Genomic DNA, 20,673 nt, shown 5'->3' on the forward strand with positions numbered 1-20,673 from the left:
TGATTTTCAAATGATTATTGTTATCGGCTGGATTCGGTTCGAATCGGAAGCTGTTTGGTGATAACGACCGTGCTGCAACGGCAATAAACGGGGGCCGCTGACACTTTTCTCGGCGCAGAATCGTTACTTCGGACACAGCTTTGCTGTATAACGAACCGAACGAATATATAAAAGAGAAGCATGCTTTTAAGAAGTGAATGCCTGCGTGTACGCGTATGTGCGTGCGTGCGTGCGTGTGCGCGCGTGTGGTAAGCCAGTGTGCGAGTGTAGTGTTTTTAAAGAATAAACTTAAAGAAGAAAAAAAACGTAAGAAAATGGCGCGGTGCGAAACCGTTCGCCGAGCGACGGTCGCAGAATCGAAATCAAGACTTTTTATATCCAACCAGTTTGATAAGAAGGAAAAAGGGAATATACAGGAAGCTCGAACCGCCAGTCGTTGTCTCCGTTACGGTCTGGGCGATTAAATTATTGTATTATTATTATTATTATTATTATTATTATTATTATTATTATTATTATTATTATTATTATTATTATTATTATACATACATTGTACAAAAATTCGTCACAAAAAACGGAAAGGAATTATTAGGGCTCAAAGTGTCGTGTTGAGCGACGAGAGAGCGAGAAACGCTCTCCGGCAAATGAACAAAAGATCGAGGGAAACAAATAGAACGAGAGTGGCGCGAGTATGCATGTAAAAAAGAAGAGAACATAATTAACGATATTGCCTTGATTTGTAAATAAAACTTAATTACTTCCACTAATGAAACCATCTTCTCTACCAATACCAAACGGGCCGAATTCGATCCACGCGGGCTCATCTCTTCCAACGATTTCGTATGTTTTTTACTAAAGCTACGGCTGATTTTTTAACAGCGAGATATTTTGTACAGTAACTGGACATAAAATAATAATGATAATAAATAAGAAAAAAAGAAAGGTGGAGGTGAGCCCTGTGCATTGTTCCAGAAAACTCAGCTAGACTATGTAACATCTCCCGCCCCTCCGACTTGTCCAGTTTGTTCTGTGATTCTGTGTTTAATAAAAGAAAAAGCCAATATGTATGTATGCGTGTATGTGTGTATATGTAAATATCCTGTTTGATAAACGAGTTTTTAGTAATTTTTGCATGGACCCAGTATGAAAGTGTTCCCCAATTAATTAACCGCAACGTATTCTACGTATATCGCACGAATTTTTTACATTATTCGCTTGAAATATCAAACATTATCGGATCTGATATTTACTTTTAATAAATTCACCGAACGAATATTGTAATTTGATTTTCAGCTTTGACGCGTTTACATTCCCCTCGTACACGTATAATTCAGAACGTACAATTCGTGGGTCTCTTTCACACTTTTCGCTTCGTAATCGATATTAATTTTTTTTTTTTTTTTTTCATTACTCGTATGAAATTGTCATCCGCAGAAATTTCACTCGAGAAATGCTTCGACGTCTTTGACTTGTTAATTTTTAAATCGCTCCGAAACGTTCCAGATAGTTTTCCTACACCAGTTAACTGTTTCGTATTGCAACGAGATTTTTAAACCGGGGTCACATCTGAAAACTAATATAAATGGGGAACCAAATACGAACAACTTAACAAATATTGTCTGTATGGTTGATCTAAAAGTTCTTCTAAGAGTATAGTTGCATCGAAATCAACTAGTTGCTCAAGGTCACCGAAGGTCTTTTTCCGCAAACTTCATTCGATAATCTGTCATTAAAATATACAAAGAAATTACGTTCGGTGGGGCGAGGGTGGACATAGTTTTGAGCAGCTTGTTGAATTTATTCCGACCATAGCTACATCGCAGGAATAATAATACATCATTAGTTTAAAAATGAAGCAGAATGTATATTGCTATAAGAAGCTCATTGTCTCTATGGAAATAGAGTAGTACCTACGTTTACAAAAGCGGTCAGTAAACATGTTAAAAAGGACATACGGGAATTGAATTGTTGACTTCAACTGGATTTTCAATAATAAATACAAATTGAATAAAACAGCATGATACGTTAGAATTTTTTTTACGATACCGTCCTGTGGTATTTAATGACACTTTGGTTGGCTCGAGGTGTCGAGTAATATTCAATAATTTCACTGTACCGAAGAGAATTGAACGTGGTAAATTGCAAGTGACGCATGAAACGGTTTTGGAATAGAAGTGAATCCTAGGTTGGTAAACGTTCTCTATATAACATACACTCGCCTCTATTCTGATCCGAATGACACCGTGGTATTTAGGTCGACCTGCTCGATCGCACGCGATTAATCTCGATATTGGATTTCCGTAGGCACTTCGGCGTAAAGGAAAATGTCATGACTGACGTATCGTGCGCTATTAATTTCTGATAAACCATTACTCAATGGACAAAAAGAATTCTTTTCGACGGATCAACAAAAACAAGTCCAACGTCATAGAAAATTAAATTGTTTCGATTTACTTAATAAAAGATCGAACATGTAGTCTACGTACGATAGAAACGAAAGTATCTATCGCATTTTTACGTTCGGTGAACATAACGTTTTACATACACATACATGAATTTACGTTTTATATACAAAATATGCACACTCCAAAAGTTTCGATTAGTTGGATATTTTTTTCGATGGACCAGATAATTGTAGTAATACTTTTTAATATTATATGAGATTGGTCATTGGTTTTTTTTTCATTATCATTACGTGTCTAAGTCAGTTTTTCATCGTTATTTACGTTTTTTATCACAGTAAGATTTATACATAAACGTATTATGTTCGTTGAAACAGAAAAACACTTGGATGTACATTTCTTTACCTAATTTGTACTTTTGTTAATTTGTACAATATATTTGAAGATTTTATATAATAAAGGAAATAAAATAATATAATCAAGTGTCTTCGTAGTCTTTTATCAAGTATAGTACTAAATAAAATATCAATTTTTGATCGAATAAAGTGTTCTAAAAAATGTGTATTATGTAAAACTTCCCTGATGTTTAGCTTAATAATGTTATCTGAATTCCTCTAGTAATAAGGGTCGATTAATGTGTCATAAATAGTGAAAGAATTCACGTTAACTTCAAACTCATTGCATGTTTTCGCGCCAATTTTCAATTTAAATACTATTAAGTTCTAAGGTATAATATTTATCATTTTTATTGAAATCCGTGTTTCAAAATTTGTTTTTTTAATGTAAAATAAAACGACTTGACATATTGTAAATAAATCTATCATATGTTCAGACTCTTTTTGGAATTGTTACATCCATTCAAAAAAATTAATTCTTGAATAATATATATTCAGAATAGTAATTGCTATTGCACCTACGGCAATAGCAATTGCCGCAGTGTCTTTTATTAAGACAATAAGTCTTCAACTAACCGTAGTTCGTAAGTCAAAGGCTATAAACTTAAATTAATACATAATACTAGGTGTGTGTGTGTGTGTGTGTGCGCGCGCACGCGCGCATGTGTTAATAGAATGTGTATAGCGTCGGTTTACAAACATCAGTAGTTCCATCTAGTGGTGAAAATAAGAATCATTTTGCCACAAACTTAAACATACTGTCTTTCAAAACGCTGCGTAATTTATAAAATTAACATTACAAGTAATTCGATTCGTTCACAGCTTAATGATTTTACCATTTCAGTCCCTATTTTCTTTATAAATAGATTATCAATTCAAGGACTAAACTATTATTTATTAAATATATATCATTGCGTTTTGACAATGAATTCCAGCACGTATAATCTAAACAAGACCAATATTAAGAAATTAGAACTGTCAGCAATTTCACGATATTTTAATTTTATAATAGATTACCAATCCAATAAATAAATTTTTATAAAATATACATCATACCATTTTAAGAATGAATTCTGATGCATCTAATCAATATTTTGTATGTTTTATTGAAGTGACCTTTATATAAATATATTAAAATAAAATAACAAATATATAACAAATAATAATATGTTTATTGAATTGATAAACTATTGTGCAGTTTAAATAACACCATCTAGCGTTTCAAACGCGTAATAACTAGAAACGTATCGTGAACTGCAAAAGAGGAAACGACTTAGGACTTGATATTTTCCTCTCATACGGCACGAATCTGTATCATCAAGTAAATTTATGTTACACTTGACTAAAACGACTTTCCATAATACTCAAATGCATCAAAAGTGCTAAGCGTGTTTCGAATTTTGATTGGTAGAATGAAATTAGAGATGCACACATTGAATTTATTTATTAAAAGTTATTAACGATTCTTAAACTTTTAAATGTAATTCTGTTCAGTTTATCCCATTCTTAAAGTATAAAACATGAATTCTTATAAAAAATATATTTTTGTGCTATTAATTTATAATAAGTAGAAATGTGAAATGAAAATGAAAATTTTTTTTTAAGAAGTTTGTTCAAATAAACGTTGGTAGATATGTGTAGCAACGTGTATATACATATAAAAAACGTGTGTTGAATGCCGCCTAATGAATTATTCGTTTAAAAAGCTGTTAGATGGTTTTATTTAGTCTTTAAAAAAATAGTTTAAATTTCATTTTAGATAAGAATGATATGATAAATACTATTCAAAATAAATTCTTTCGGTACAACTCGTAGACACGAAATGGATCTTGTGTTTCTAACCTTAAAATTCAATCTTAAAGCTGTCAAATGAAACGTTTAACATGATCTATAAATGAAAATTATAGGTATATAATTATTTTATATCTATTTCAACATTAATTTAATATCTTTTAATAAATACTTATTTTTATTTCTTTTAATTTTTCAAAATATAACGTATAAATGTAAACAAAAAATGGATTTTATGATACTGTCACAGATTACTGTGATTTAATGTTTAGAGTGCAAAGAAATCATGAGTAACTTGATAGATGCCCATTGGTTTCCCTTAACATCACAGGGAAATATTTATTCAATGACAAAATTGTGTTCCACCAATGGCTCCAACAAGGTATTAGTGGCTTCTTTAAAAAGAAAAATATACTCCTGCGAATATCATCTGATGCCGAATCTTCATTTAAGACCGTTAGTTAAGGAACTACTATTTACATACATTCCAAGTTCGTAATCCTAAATGCTAATGCATTATTAAAATAAATTGAATAAGCATTTTCATAGTTCAATAAAAGTTATTTATTTCCAGGTGGTGCTGAAATTATATCTATCGATGCTTATAATAAATCTGACACTGGTGATGTTTTTGTGATAGGAATTACTATAATAAAAGTAAGCACAGACACATCTGTAGAAAGATATTTAAACATATATACAGAAGGTGGTGCAGATGGCGAAGGAGATGAATGCAGTTCAATTGAAGCTGTAGCACAAAATTGCCTCATGGTAGAATTAGCTTATACACCATATCATTTGTACCATACTATACTGCCACAACAAAATTCTCACAGTGAGGTAATTTTTTTGTTAGACTTATCTAAGTAAACTATTTAAGGAAAGAAATATTCAAAGAAACATTTGTCGACAAATAAATTTAAGATAGAAGTACAATTCCTCTAAGATTTCAGGTTGTTTGGTTATTGTCTGGAAGTGATTATAAGATCCATATGATCAGGGAAGATAAATTAAACCATGGTTACAGTGAATCACCAATTGAAAAATATTTTCCTGAATTGCATGATGTCCAAGCAATTACATTATGGATTAATATTTACTATTATGATAATTATAACTGGTATAATTTTAAATATTTTCTTATTCATTGAAGAGTAATAAGTTACTCTGAACTTTAAAGATTATGCAAAATTTAAATTCGTTTAGGAGACTGACTGTTATTGGTTGTGAATGTGGTTTGGTCAAAGTAGCTATCGTTAATGTTTTAGAACTGAAAGTCCGTCGAAGTTGGAAATTGAGATATGACACACCTATCTCCAGTGTATGCGTATTTTCGCAACAGAACGATATTGCGAAACCTACCTTTGTCAATCCTAAAAGTAAATATTATTAAATTAAAATATATTTTTAAGGAAATTATTGCTTGATTAACTATGAAAATTAAAATATAATATTTTTGTATTATCTATTGTAGGATCAAATCATCCTTTGGGTGATAAAGAAACAAAATTAAATGTTCTTATTGTACATACAAGTAATGCTGTTGTATTCATGTGAGTATATTAATTTTATACTATATATAATGAAAACAAATAACTTATGTACTTTGATTAGGGATATTTTAAATAATGGAATGGAAGGAGATATAAGATTAAATGGTAGTGAAACATCTGATTGCATTTTGTGTTCTTGTATTGCTGACATTGATATGGATGGTCAAAATGAAATATTATTAGGAACTTATGGTCAAGAAATTCTAATATTTTCTTTTTCAAATGATACATGGGAATTGATCATTAGAAAATTATTTGATGCACCTGTACATTCTATATGTTACATGGATATAACAAATGATGGAATGAAGGAACTCATTGTTCTTACACAACGTGGAGTGCACATTCTACAGGTTTAAATTTTTTTTAATTTCCATTTATTTTATAATAGATAGTAAATAATTATAATTATTAATCATAATATGTAACTAAGTATATTTTATGAAACCTACAAGTAAAATTCAAAAAGATTAAAGTATTGATATAAATTTCAGCACAATATTACAGATGTTCATGATAAATGGAAAAAACGGTATCGAAAGATAATTGGAGGGATTGAAACATAACATGTATATATAACTTCTTATTGCCACAAGGAAAAGTTCAAATCAATGTTAGTCCTCAAAGATTGGTATAAATAAAGTTTTGTACTGAAGATTATAGACTATACAAATATAACACGTATGATGTGTGAGCGTGCGCGCGCGGGCGTGTGTATGTGTGTATGCGTGTGTCGCGTGTCGTGTGTAATATTAAAAATGAAAGTCTGTGTGTGTGTAATATCAAAAAGGAAATATCAAAGTAAATTTATTTTTATTGTTACCATATATGTACAACCCAATGACTAATAAATTATTAAATAGTAATATTTATTATTGGTTATTTCATTCTTATGAAGAAAGCCAATTTAAGTAAAATATAGAACATAATTCTAAGTGATTGTAAATGGAATATTACAATTTTAAAAATGGTTAATGTTTAAGTATATTTAAACAATTATTTTAAATTAAATTTTAATTATTTTTTATTTTAATTTTTCAATGTAGCAAAATAAATATTGGATAAATAGTACATCATCTCTATAAACTGATTTTAAATCAGTACATTTTATAATGTATCGTATCTATACATCATACAATCAATGACGTGACAGACAGTTCAAAATAGTCTGGCACGTGCTCGAGGCGTTGGTTGTTCCTATACTTTTATGTCGTGCCTACGCTCGTATCACTGATGATCGATATATTACGTTACATCTTAAAACATTATAAAAGAACATAACAACTTGTTTCATTCTTTTTCCTAGGTGAATTAGAATGACAAGTAAGAAAGGACACATCTTTCGAATTGAACAAGAAATCGATAAAAACCGTGAGGAAGGAAATTGGAAAAAGGTTATAGAGCTAGCAGAACATCTGAAAGTGCAGTACCCAAGCAATGGTGAATGTTTTTTTGTATGTAAAAGTTTTGATTAGTGACATTTAGATGTTTTAATAATTTATTTTTTGCTAAAATGTTTAATTAAGTTCTATAAAATGTAAAAATCACGTTATGAATTTCATAACCTGTTTGTGTGAAAATTTCGTTAAGTCATGTCATAGATTACATGAGTAAGGCCAAATATAATTGCTGTAATGTATATTACTTGACATTAAATTTTGTACTTTTAAATTATGTTCACTTATATCATGTTTAATTCTAAAATTATTACAATATATTTTCATATACTCTACTTAATGAAATCCATAATAAAATAATTCTGTAAGACTTTATTTGTAGTATTAAAATGTTTAGTTTATACATTTTTTATTGTTAATAAATTCATTATAGAATTTTAAATAACAAAAGTTGCATTCTTATATTATTTAAAATTTTTAATTATTGTTATTTAAGTGATAAACATTTAATAATTATATATTCTGTAAGAATTTTATTAATGTTCAAGATATAATCTTAGAGTTTATAGTGTTAAATAAATAAGCACTAAATGATGTCACTTTGTAAATAAGGAAAAAAGATAACATAAACCAGAATAAAATATTATCACACCCATAACATTATATCTCATAGAACCATTTAAGGCAGGAGAATTAAAAATAATGATTGTTACTTTGCATTTACACAAGTATATTATAATATAATGAAACAATATTAAATAGATAGATATTAAAGGAAAAATAGTAATTACATATTTTTAATTCCAGAATGTTTAGCAAACTTTTTATGTGGCGAAGGAAGATTGGAAAGCTTTTTAGAACAAACTCCACCTATAGATGCCAACATTGGAAAAGCAAGAAATGGGCTAGTAGAAACTAAAAGGTTCTTACTTCTTGCTGCAAATGAAAAAGATAAACAGGTGATAATGATATTGTTTAAAGTATAACATATAAGTTTATGAATTAATTTGTTTTATTTTATTTAAAAATTTCTATTATATCATTAACTCATTTGCAATGACAGTGGTTCTGCACTTGGTAGATTAAAACAGTAGAACTTGTTTGTCAAGATTAATTCTGTTTAAAATTTTAGGTTTTGGTTGTGCTGGATGCTCATCTATTACTTGGAAAATTGCACTATGCAATGGGAATGTATGAAGAAGCTATAAATCATTATGATCAAGCCGAACTACATACACTCACAGAAAAGCAATTACCTTGTCGAAGTCTACGCATTATTGCAGAATCACATGCAATTAAAGGTTCGCATTAGACATTTTTGAACCACTTATTACCTAGCTAGTATGTACTAGTGCATCATTATTTCTGATATCACATATAACAGCTTGCCAATTAATTAAAGGAATGACTTATATTTATTATAGTTTGGTATCTTAACAATTGTTTTTTAACAGTTCTATACTTTAGACCATTAGATTTCTGCTGAATTTGACAATATTGCACTCAATGTAGGTTTTCTAATAAAATTTAAAAGACTGCATAGTTTTTTTCTAATTGGCAGTCCATACTAAATATAAATCTCATACACCGGTCTGAGGTAGCATCAAATTCAAACACTGGTATTTATACATTGTGACGATATTTCATAATATTTTATGTCTATTTAGTGTTATAATCAATATATAACTTAGAGAAAGAAAGATTGTTTACTTTAGACAGAGAGAAACATTTATTCTACCGGAGACTGCGCATTATAGCTGAGTCGTACGCAATTAAAGGTTTGTATTTTGCTTCATTTTATTTCCTCTTATTTGCTGTCTGTAAGTGTATCCCATTCTTTTCAACTTTATGTCAATTAGCTATTATAATGTAAATGTATATCTCATTATCATGTAAGTCATCTTTTTTACTTAATAATCCAAATTAGGATTCTTTACCAATAAACTTCAAAAGGATTCTAACAATTTATGTCAATATGTATTTTATTTTCAACATTATTTCTATGTTTAATGACTATATCTATTTCAAGAGTTTATTATTTAAAACAAATCAGTTACATATTTTGTATAAAAATACAATATTATATATACTTTAATGTAATAGAAAGTAATAGTAACTTTAGAAACTTACTTTACAAATTAATAATTTTTTCTAAACAATATAAAATAGTGAACAATTTTAATAATAAAGTAGAATTTAAAGAAGAACAAATATTAATTGTTTATGTTTTACAAAAAAAATGTTTGGAATCTTTATTTCCATCTTGCACGTTAGAATGTAGATAAGAATAAATATTGTGGGAAATTATATCTTATCATAGTATGAAACATGGTGTTTCAAGTTAAATTTATTTGTGGAATTTAAGTAGTTTTAAAACTTTATCAAAATTAAAGGAGAAGATGTTTTTCTACAAAGCTGAATAATATTGTTCCATTAATGGTAATTATATTTTCTTATTTCGATTAAGATTGTCTATTTACTTATGCTTTTACCTAGCTTTGTATGATTGCATGTTATTTGATAAAAATTGTGTGCTTTTTCTCTATCTGTTAGCTTGTTGTATGTCTTCATCAATTTTATGTGGTATTTGTCAATTAACAATTTAAATAAATTTTATAAACATTAATAGAAAGTTTTTAAATGTATAACATTTTATTGCATCATTTTTATGTAGTACTTAATACAATTTAATTGAATGACTTGATTTCTCAAACTTTTAAAGAATCGATACTAAATTTTTAGAAAAAAAATGTAATTATTTAATACTTACGTTTTAGAATTGTTATTTTTACAATTTTTTTTTTAAAGTATTGGTATAATATATATATATATATATATAGTGTAACAATTCATTTATTCATAATTATAAATGCTAATAAATCATCCAAAAATAATATTTCTATGTCTTATAACTACAATTTTAATACATTTATTATTTAAAATTTCAATGTTGAAAAAATAAAATTTCTTGTTCCCTATTGTCTGTATTAATTGTTTTTCAGATGTACTTTTATTCTAATTTTATTTATTTATTTATAATAGGTCTTTGTTTAGAAAGGTTACCACCAAATTCTAAATCAAAGTACAAAATAGCAGAATGGCAGGAACAGATTATCAAATGCTACGAAATTGCTGGGGATTTGACATTGGTATATTTACAAGAACAAGATAAACTTGCAATGCAGCATCAAAATGGTACATCTATCATAAATCAATGCTAATTAATACTTTTAACTTCATAATTTATGAATATATGAATAATGTACTATAATAGTCACTTGATAATGAATAATTTAAAAGAAAATAATTACTAGATAATATTACAATACGTTTGATAAATTTTTAAAAATATATTGCATTCATATTTATCTATCTAAATCTTTTTCAGGTAATTCTATGGAGATGTTAGTGGAATGTGACAGTACTTGAATTTTATAGTTGATACATTAATATTTGATTAATAGGTACATATTCTTCTCAATCTTCATATTGTTCTACAAAACATATTGGACCAATTTTGGAAACGGCACTACAAAGGGCACCCATTCTGTATATTCAAACTGGTAATATTCAAGCTGCTATAAATCGTTATAGGTAAATTATTTTTTATATTAATATAAACAATGAAATCACAATTCTTTCAAAAAAAATTTTAAACAAAATATTCAAAAAAGTTGACCTTCAATTCATGTCAAATTACATAACTTATTTATGTAATTGAATAACTTACAAGGGAGATTTTATCTGCTGTGGAGTCTACGACAACCCAAAGTCTTCGAGTTACTCTAACAAGGCAATTAGCAGAAGTCTTAATTCGAGGAATGAGTAGTACTGAATATAAAACTCCAGTAGCACCAAATGAAGCAACGGGTAAATACACTATAAATATAATATAATATATCAATGTAGATGTACCATAGTATAAAATTAAAATAAATAGTTGTGTAATCAAAGTCATATAATGCAGATTATTATTTAACTAATGCTACCTTAGATTCACCATGGAAGCCAAAAAAATATTTAGGTCCTAATATGTTTGTGCCAAGGAATGAGTATGAAGAAACGATTTTATTGTTACTGATAAGTGAAGCTATGGCAGTCAGAGATGCTGTACTTAGTCAATCTCCAGAATTTAAAGATGCAAGAATACATGCTTTTGAGAATGCCACTGCAATATATGATCTTCTAACAGCAGTAGTTGTGAGATGGAGTCAAGTGGACTTACTATATGAGGTTTATATAATTAAACAAGTCATTGAATACTTATTTTTTAAATACAATAATATTCTGATATTTATTACTTATTCAATTTACCATGTAATAACTATTATAAACATAATTTGGTACTTTATATTCTCACAGTCGTTTGAAAGAGCAATGAAATTCTCTCATGAAGAAGCACATGTATGGACTCAGTGTGCATTATGCTTAATCAGTATGGGCAGGTATATGCATGCATATAGAGTTTTAAAAGTGGTAACAAGGTTATCACCACAGAAGGTAATGCCCTGTCTTTTAGCTGCAAAGCTGTGCTATGAACAATTAAATATGGTAAGAATTTTTCCTTTATTTTACGTGTATATATACTGCCTAAAATAATACGTACATAAAAAATGTATTTGAATAAAAGTACAAGTAAAAGTATTATAAATAATGATCATATTTTCAATAGATAAAAGAAGGTATTGAATGGAGTCAAAAAGCACTTCAAAGGGAAACTACAAACTCACAAGGGATGCAGTCTAGGTGTCATCTTTACATTGGAATTGGTCATAGTATTCTTTCTGCAAATACTATAGTAAAATTGGATAAAACATATCACACTAAAACAGCTTTAGAATGTTTTCAAAAGTATGTACACCTGAATATAAAATATGAAATGAGTTAAATATTACAAGTTTTATACTATCGCACATTTTCTTTAATAGAGCACAACAATGCGATCCAAATGATCACTTGGCTGAATATTATTTGGCTCATGAATATGCTATCAACAGACAAATTAATGATGCAATGATTCACGTAAAAATTGCATTGAACCTTCGGGCAGAACACATTCCATCATTGCATTTATTAGTATTATTATTATCAGCTCATAAACAATATTCAGAAGCATTGTATTTAATTAACAGTATATTAGAGGAATATCCAGATAATTTAAATTTCCTTTATGTGAAAGCACATCTGGAATTACGAAGTATCGGTGGTGAGCAAGCATTGCTTACCATAAGGTACATGCTTCTACTTTGGAAAAATCTGTACGAGGATCAGACTAACGCTAATTGTAACGAACAGCACAGTGAAAAACGCAGCGAAACTAGAAGCGTTTTTCAATTATATGCTTCTGAAATGTCTGACAAAGACTCCAGTATGTAATAAATAAGTCATTTCAATTATTTTGTATTTAGTTTTCATCTTAGTAGTTAGTAAAATTAAACAATTTTTATAAAAAATAATTTTTTTAATAGGTTCTCTACATGCACAATCATTAGCTGCTTCAAAGGTGGAACAAGCTTTATCTGAAGTTGCATCATCACTTAGTTCATTTACACCAAAACCAGGACCACAGAGAGCATGGTTGTTACAATTGCAGGTCTGGTTGTTGCTCACAGAAGTATATCTGGTCTTAGATCAACCAAATGGTGCTGTTCTTTCTTTACAAGAAGCTACTAATATTTTTCCATTAAGCCATCACATTATGTACACTGTAAGTTCTTATAATATGGTTAAATGAATAGGGTATTTTATTACACAATCAAAACTTAATATATAGTAGAAATACTTTCTATTTCAGCGGGGTCTTTTACATGAATATAAATTGGAATATACAGAAGCAAAACAATGTTACCAAAATGCAGTTTCGATCAATCCATCACATATCAAAAGTCTACAGCATTTGGTAATGTTTGTCGTATTTATAGAATAATAATTATTGTTATAATTATAATTGTTTTTCGTTTCGTTACATGTTGTTTAAGGATTTTTTATATTATTAGGGCTTGATTTATCACTATTTGGGAAGTCAGAGATTGGCTGAAAAAACATTAAGGGATGCAGCAAAAATCGATCCAAATTCTCATCAAACATGGTATTAAAAAATTGTTTTATTATATGGAAATATTTTCATCAAAATTTACATTGAATTCAATTTCTCTACTTTTGTAGGTACAATTTAGGAAAGGTATTGGAATCTGTAGGCGAAGTGGAAGCAGCAAGTGATTGTATGGCTACAGCATTGGAAGTAGAAACTACGAACCCGATATTACCCATTCTTTCAATACCAGTAACTTTCGAATGATTCAGAATTTTAATCGTTTAAAAGTAAAGTTTAAAAGAATCACAATGCTATTCTGCAACATTGACATTTTTTTGCCCTTGTGGTAATAGTACCTGCTTATCTCGACTGTTGCACTGTTATAATATTGTATAAATAAATGGATTCGTTACAAAATATTAAAACGGTACAAATGATTTAACATCACTGTAATAAGTTCTAATAAAGGAACAATTCTAGGACATAACAATTTTTATTCAATAATTATTACATTAAATTGAAGAAATTATTAATCTGGTTATTTTTTTGTAATTAAGAGGGAATGTTTATTTGTAGTAAATCAACTACACAATTATATTAACTCAATTTATTATATATATATATATATATATATATATATTAAAATCGACATTAAGAAATAATATAAATGCTACGAAATTGCAACACGACAATTTCGTATTTCTTAAATCGACGTAAATATCAGGGTTCAAAATCGTTTTTAAAAAATAAAGAAAAGAACAGAAATAGAAGCAAAAAGATACTTATTGAAATGAATAAAAAAATGTATCATAAAAAATAATTTATAAATACTTATTTCTAATTATTTAATGTTAATCATAATATAAGAAAAATGATATAATTATACAAAAATATATAAAATACTATTATTAATATTTCATATACAATGAAGCAAATAAAAAATTGAATTGATTTAAAAAATTGCAATGGATATGAAATAATTTGACTTGTTTGTTGATTTTATACAATATTTTGAATCCTTGCAGTTTATTTATTATTGTTATATATAGATCATGAAAATCGTAATTAAATAATGATCAATATTGAAAATTATTTTATTTTTTACCAGCTCATAACTAATAAAGGAACTATTTGTAATTTATACACATATTACTGGTTTGAAATTCGTGTATAGTTGCAAAAATTATATTAATAATTGATACACTATAAAGGAAAAGTAAAAACTGAATAATTTTGGAAGTGTCAAAAGGATTTACAGACAATCGTAATACTGGGTATATATTTAAAAAAAAATGTTAGTTTATTTGATATTATCGCTCGAAGGTACGTACTTTGTATAGGAGAAGCGAACAAACGTATTGACCCACCTAAGTTATATCCGTATACGCATCTTGATAATTTATTTTGGTAGAAATATTTTTATATTGGATATTGATTGAGCAATTAAAATTCCAATACTTTTCTACTAACATTTTCAATTTAATATATATGTATGTACATTTTACTTAATCATTTTTAACAAATATACTACGAAAACTAGATAATTATGTTACATTAAGGTAACTTAGGATGTGTTGAACTTAATCTCAATATAAATAAATATTAATCATTTATACAACTACGTTTTATTTATATATTATTTATATGTGTTCTTTAGTTTTCGAAAAATTAAATAAAATTTAAGATATTTTCCATTCTTATTTCGATTATATTTTTTTATTACAATTTATCCCCTCTGACAAATGGAAATACAGAATTGCGGTAAAAAATAAATACATAAAGCTGTATTTCAAGTATTAAAGAAACGAGTACAAATATATAATACAATTATGAATATTGCGTAATTTCTAAACAAAATCAATATATTGTAATATTTCAATGTACTCGATTAAACCTCAAAATATGATTAAAATAGAAAAAACGACACTAGCAGATTCATGTACCTTATTTTAATTGTACGATATAATAATCAAAATATGATGCAATACAAAGTGTAAAATGTTCTGCAGTATACGGACATAGACATCATTTTTGCGTCAGATTAAACTGAATAAATGAAAGATGTTAGATTAAGCAAATACGTAACAACAAATGGGGTCTTGATATTTATTTTACATTAAATAAATTTTAATGTGTATAAAATAAGATACGTGTTGAAAATATAAAGTAATTACAATTTTAATTTTCTGTTTGATTCGATAAAATAATGTCTATTGATTGGATGAACTTCACAAGTTTTATTCGTATACCATACAAATTTAACTTCTTCTTCTTATATTGAATACTTAATAAAATATAAAGCGATTCGAAGTTCTATCAATTCGAAAATTGAATAAAGAACAGTTTTCTGCACTGCATTTCTTGCTAAATTAACACCAATTAGACGCTACATCGATAAATGTAAGGTATAAAATTAACATTCTTTGCCGTGACACCCATTAAATTTCCTTCCTTACCGTTAATCGTGAACGCCACTGTGCGCTTCTCCATCCCCCGTTCCGTCTCTTTTTAACGAGATTACGAGTCTCCCTGTCCCACTCTATCGCGTGTCGCATTGCGCGTTCATTGGTGCGCAGGCTCACTGCAACCTGGCCACGGAAACTTTTTCGAAAACCCTGCTTAAAAGCGGGCCGGCCCTTTTGAGAGACTACGTCATGAATCCATACTTTCGACGTCCTATCAGCCCGAGAGCATCGATTTTTCCTGGTAACGATGCCCAAAAACGGCCTTCTCGCGGTTAACCCGCGGAACGTCGTACCGCGTCACGTTTAGCGCATCACGCATCTGCAGAGCTTACGGCTATGCGTAATACAATCGACCAACTATTATCGTCTTACTCCTTTTTTTCTTTTTGTACGGGTCGAACGGAACCTACGATGCTTCAGGGCTACAGTATACCGGAACAACGAGAATGTAATGATATGAAAGATATACAGGTTAGAATTTTCAACCTTTCTGCGATTCACATACATACGTACATAAATGCGACAGTAATGACTAACGTAAACGAATGTATTATATGTACGGGTTTTTTTTCTACACCGACCAAAGTGAAGAAAATTAGTTTATTCTTCGGTAATACCAATTTGACTACCAAATATGTGGCTTACCAATTTATTACCGTTAAAAATATGCTAAAGTACCTTATAAGAAGTAATTAAACTCAAGTGAAATATATTTTGCTTCAACGAATTTATCTCATGGAAATGTCCAGTTTACTTAAAACAATTTTTTTTATCTCAGAACATAAAACTATTGTTTATCATATTCACATTTTTAGTTACTACTACAATTGTTAAATTTTATACTGTCCATGAAGTATAAATTGATTACAATACACTTACATGTGAAAATTAATAAAATAACTTATCCTTGTAGCAAAAACATTGAAATATTTAATTAATTAATAATTACATATTATTTCAAGAAAAATCATAATTGAAAAAAGAATTTTTTTAGCATAAGAGCAATTAAATTATCAAATATTATTGATAAGAAAATTTTGTCCACAACGAATGACAATTTTAATCCCCTTTTACAAAAGCATATTTTACTGGGCGGTTTTGCGGCGCGAAACTGCATTTGTGCTCGCACTGGTGTATGCGCTTTTGTACTGTAGTTTCCTTTGATAAATTCAAGGTGACCTTGGTATACTTTCAAAAAATTGGCGTGGAGGAACCGTCATTTCCGTTACGTACCTACATATACGTGAACGTTCTTTTTTGCCGCACGCATGCTCATCGCTTATTATTGATATCGCAGGCATCGTGCGACGCTGTTACCGCATATCGGTCACGGCCACTAGCGAAACTGTTAATTATCTATTAGATACGAATGAAGTTTACGAATATCGATACGTTCTCCAACATTGTGAGTTTAGTCAAATTAGGATTTACAATCAATCAGGAATGATCGATTCGAGTTATTTACGCCGTCGTAAACATAAAACTTTACCAAATGCACCTGTATTAGAATGTAACAAGAAAGCGACATAAGGGGTTGAATCGACTATATAACGATTACAATAGTTACCACCTTTATACCAAGAATCTATTTTACTGTAGCTAAGGAAATATAACGTTATTCTTGCAAATGTGCAAAGAATATGGTAGAACGAGTGTGGAAACGACTCAGATTGCATATAACGACTTACCCTCAATTAGCCTTTTTTACCGTTATAAGTCACACTCTGAACTTTACAATAGGTGACATGCATTGCGTTACATACTTAAGGGGTTAATATCTACCTATAACCGAAATATTGAAATATGTACTTTGCACATTTGTTTCTCTCCTATTTTCTGTTCATATAGTTTCAATAAAAAAAAATATTGACACAATTTCATTTCAATTTCGGCAAGGCGTGGTCATACACATATCCCAACGTAAATTTCTACAAAATTGGTAAAACGAATCGACAATTTACGAAACAAGCAAAACGAAAGTACGATATGTGTGATATGTGATATAATATGAAAGTTACATAAATATTATATAATGTAAAAAATAATTTTAATAATGCAAAATTATTTTAAATATTACATGTATTTGAGAAATAATTTTAATACAAACTTATTATTTCTAAAATTGCTACTTTTCAATTTATAATTGAATATTGTATTTTGCTCTTTAATTTTTAGTTCGCATTTTATCAGAAGCTTATCAGATAAAATTTATCTTCAAAAATAGTTGCCTTCGAAGATAGTTACTGTAATCCGTTTAATCAGTTGAACTTCACTTTATTTATCGCATTTGGACAAACATAGAAAACTGAATTAATGTTTGAAAAAAATATCGGGATCATGAAATCATACACTTCAACAAGACATATTCTATGACATCGTTTGAATTGGGATGAAATTTGCAACGTCCTACTAATATCGCGGTATTGAATACAATATATAGTAATATTTGTAATTATTAATTTTAATACGAATACAAACTTAGTATAATGAAAAAAAAACTGTTTTATAGTAAGAAAAAAAACTTTACATGATTTTAATAAAAATATGATTTTAATAAGCTTCATTTTCAAATGTACAAAAATCTTTCCTACCAATCCCACTTTCACAAAAGTCAAATTAATTTATATAATAATGTAGAAAATTAATTACTATAATGTTAAAATAAATATTGTTAATAAATATTGTCTATTGTGGCCTTTAAATGCAAACGTAACACCAATAAATAGTTAATTAAACGTTTCCTTTTTACTATATATATGTATGTATGTATGTATGTATGTATGTATGTATGTATGTATGTATGTATGTATGTATGTATGTATGTATGTATGTATGTATGTATGTATGTATGTATGTATGTATGTATGTATGTATGTATGTATGTATGTATGTATATACACATATGCAGAGAATCGTGTATTCGTCATTCGCATTTTTCTTTCGCGCGTCACACGATGATCGCATTCAAAGTAATCAACCAATACAATCGCGTGAATCGAATTTCTATCCTTTTAGTAAGGTGTTCAGACTTCATTCTGTATCATCGTTTTTCTAAGATATTTGTCACTCTTATGACTTAAAATTTATTTCAAAATATGTTTGTCATTTGATTCGAATCATCTCGTAGTGAGAATTATTTGATTCTTCGTTTACTTAATAAATAAATAATAGAAATCTGAAACAGATTATGAAGTTTTTAATGAAATTCAAATTACTTTTTAGGTCTGGGTTAACTAAAAGTTTATTTGACAAATATATAATTTCATCATTTATGAAGGAACGAGTGTACATAACTTTGAGTTTGATTGTTAACTTTGTTCCTTTGATAGATTTTTTATTAAAATTAATTATTCAACTTTATGATACTTGAATGAATGCTGATATATTTGAAACTGAATTAGAACCTAAGTTCTAATCCATTAAATATTTATATCGAATTTAAACCAAAAGTAAATGTATAAATGATTTTAATAAGAAAAAAGTATTTTAACAATATAGTATGAGTTTTATCGCGCATATTTAAATAATATGTAATTTTTTAATATAATGGTAATCAACAGAACAAAATACACACATATTTTTACCAACATTCAAAGCCAAAAGTTAATTTTTTAATTAGTTTTGTATACATATTCACTCTTTCCTCCTATTCATTCGTTTCTTTCCTGTTTACTGTAAATATTAAAGGTCAGAAGAATTTGAAATTTGAAAATATTTGTATAATATTAAGTATCGCGACCATTATGTTTCTCTCGTTCTAGGTAGTTTGTGAAATATATGTTATCCAGCATCGTTCCCCGTTGGTGAATTTATAAATGATTGCGATAAATTACAAGCTGTAGAGTCAGTTGAGTATTATAAACGTCGAGGAGCAAGTATACTCGATTAAATATTCTTAGCAGGAAGGCGATATATTTGTCTAATCACGCTATATACTTTTGTCGTGTGAATGCGTACGCGTATTATTTTTATTTAAGGAGATATCGATCGAATCTATGAAAGGACATTGAAACTGCTAGCACTTCTGGGGTTAAAGCAAGGGGTGGTCCACGTGAAATAGGCCACCTAAATATTTTCTTTCCGCTAAACTTAGCGATAGAATTCGATCATATTATCAAAATCTCGGACAGAATTTCTTTCAAAATGAAAAATGGAAAGCTTAAGCGACTGTTTCATTTGAACGATGATATGTATTATTGATTAAATTACGTTAACGTTCAAACCAAGAATGGGCGTCTTTGTCAGAGGTCCATACAATAGTTGTTACTACAAATGTAATTAAATTTTATGAATGGAAATATAAGTATACAGATCGTGTATTAATAGACTTAAGAATAAATTCGGTGTATATATTTGTTACTTCAGTTGATTATATTACTTTCTTTTATGAAAATGAAGACAAATTTTAATAGAAAAAAGTAAGAGCACGTAGTATGGTACGTTCAACTTTGTTGATGTTATAAATCTTTTGCCAAGAATTTGTTATAAATAATAAAATAGAAGTTAAGTACGTTTCTTTTTTGAGAAGTCCGTATACATAGAAGGAAACGACGAGAAGCGAATAGTTTTAGTAGAATACCCTCTTAGCATGTATCAAGTATACTGATCATTTTGAAATATGGAAAAAAGATGTCTA

At 28.5% G+C, this 20,673-nt stretch overlaps 2 protein-coding genes across 6 annotated transcripts; both read left to right on the forward strand.

Moving 5' to 3' along the window:
- Nucleotides 1–4,120: 4,120 nt before the first annotated feature.
- On the forward strand, nucleotides 4,121–7,011 carry LOC143144395 (KICSTOR complex protein kaptin). 3 transcript variants are annotated; one of them, XM_076306752.1, is made up of 8 exons: nucleotides 4,121–4,704; nucleotides 4,861–5,079; nucleotides 5,163–5,428; nucleotides 5,542–5,708; nucleotides 5,795–5,967; nucleotides 6,063–6,141; nucleotides 6,203–6,494; nucleotides 6,649–7,011. In XM_076306752.1, the coding sequence occupies exons 1-8, from the start codon at nucleotides 4,692–4,694 to the stop codon at nucleotides 6,685–6,687; spliced, it is 1,248 nt and encodes a 415-aa protein (XP_076162867.1). In that variant the 5' UTR covers nucleotides 4,121–4,691; the 3' UTR covers nucleotides 6,688–7,011. The 3 variants fall into 3 exon arrangements, with proteins under 3 accessions (XP_076162867.1, XP_076162865.1, XP_076162864.1); XM_076306750.1 differs by having other exon boundaries at nucleotides 4,124–4,704; nucleotides 4,839–5,079; nucleotides 6,636–7,011; XM_076306749.1 differs by having other exon boundaries at nucleotides 4,124–4,704; nucleotides 6,636–7,011.
- A 304-nt stretch (nucleotides 7,012–7,315) lies between these two features.
- On the forward strand, nucleotides 7,316–14,071 carry Ttc7 (tetratricopeptide repeat domain 7). 3 transcript variants are annotated; one of them, XM_076307415.1, is made up of 15 exons: nucleotides 7,316–7,581; nucleotides 8,346–8,497; nucleotides 8,671–8,839; nucleotides 9,254–9,316; nucleotides 10,581–10,733; nucleotides 11,003–11,132; nucleotides 11,272–11,408; nucleotides 11,533–11,771; nucleotides 11,901–12,089; nucleotides 12,211–12,389; nucleotides 12,467–12,906; nucleotides 13,007–13,245; nucleotides 13,333–13,437; nucleotides 13,535–13,626; nucleotides 13,704–14,071. In XM_076307415.1, the coding sequence occupies exons 1-15, from the start codon at nucleotides 7,458–7,460 to the stop codon at nucleotides 13,834–13,836; spliced, it is 2,544 nt and encodes an 847-aa protein (XP_076163530.1). In that variant the 5' UTR covers nucleotides 7,316–7,457; the 3' UTR covers nucleotides 13,837–14,071. The 3 variants fall into 3 exon arrangements, with proteins under 3 accessions (XP_076163530.1, XP_076163532.1, XP_076163533.1); XM_076307418.1 differs by having other exon boundaries at nucleotides 7,458–7,595; nucleotides 13,704–14,070; XM_076307417.1 differs by lacking the exon at nucleotides 9,254–9,316 and having other exon boundaries at nucleotides 13,704–14,070.
- The last annotated feature ends 6,602 nt before the right edge of the window (nucleotides 14,072–20,673 follow it).

Source organism: Ptiloglossa arizonensis, chromosome 3 (genome assembly GCF_051014685.1).
Source record: "Ptiloglossa arizonensis isolate GNS036 chromosome 3, iyPtiAriz1_principal, whole genome shotgun sequence".
Lineage (NCBI taxonomy): Eukaryota > Metazoa > Arthropoda > Insecta > Hymenoptera > Colletidae > Ptiloglossa > Ptiloglossa arizonensis.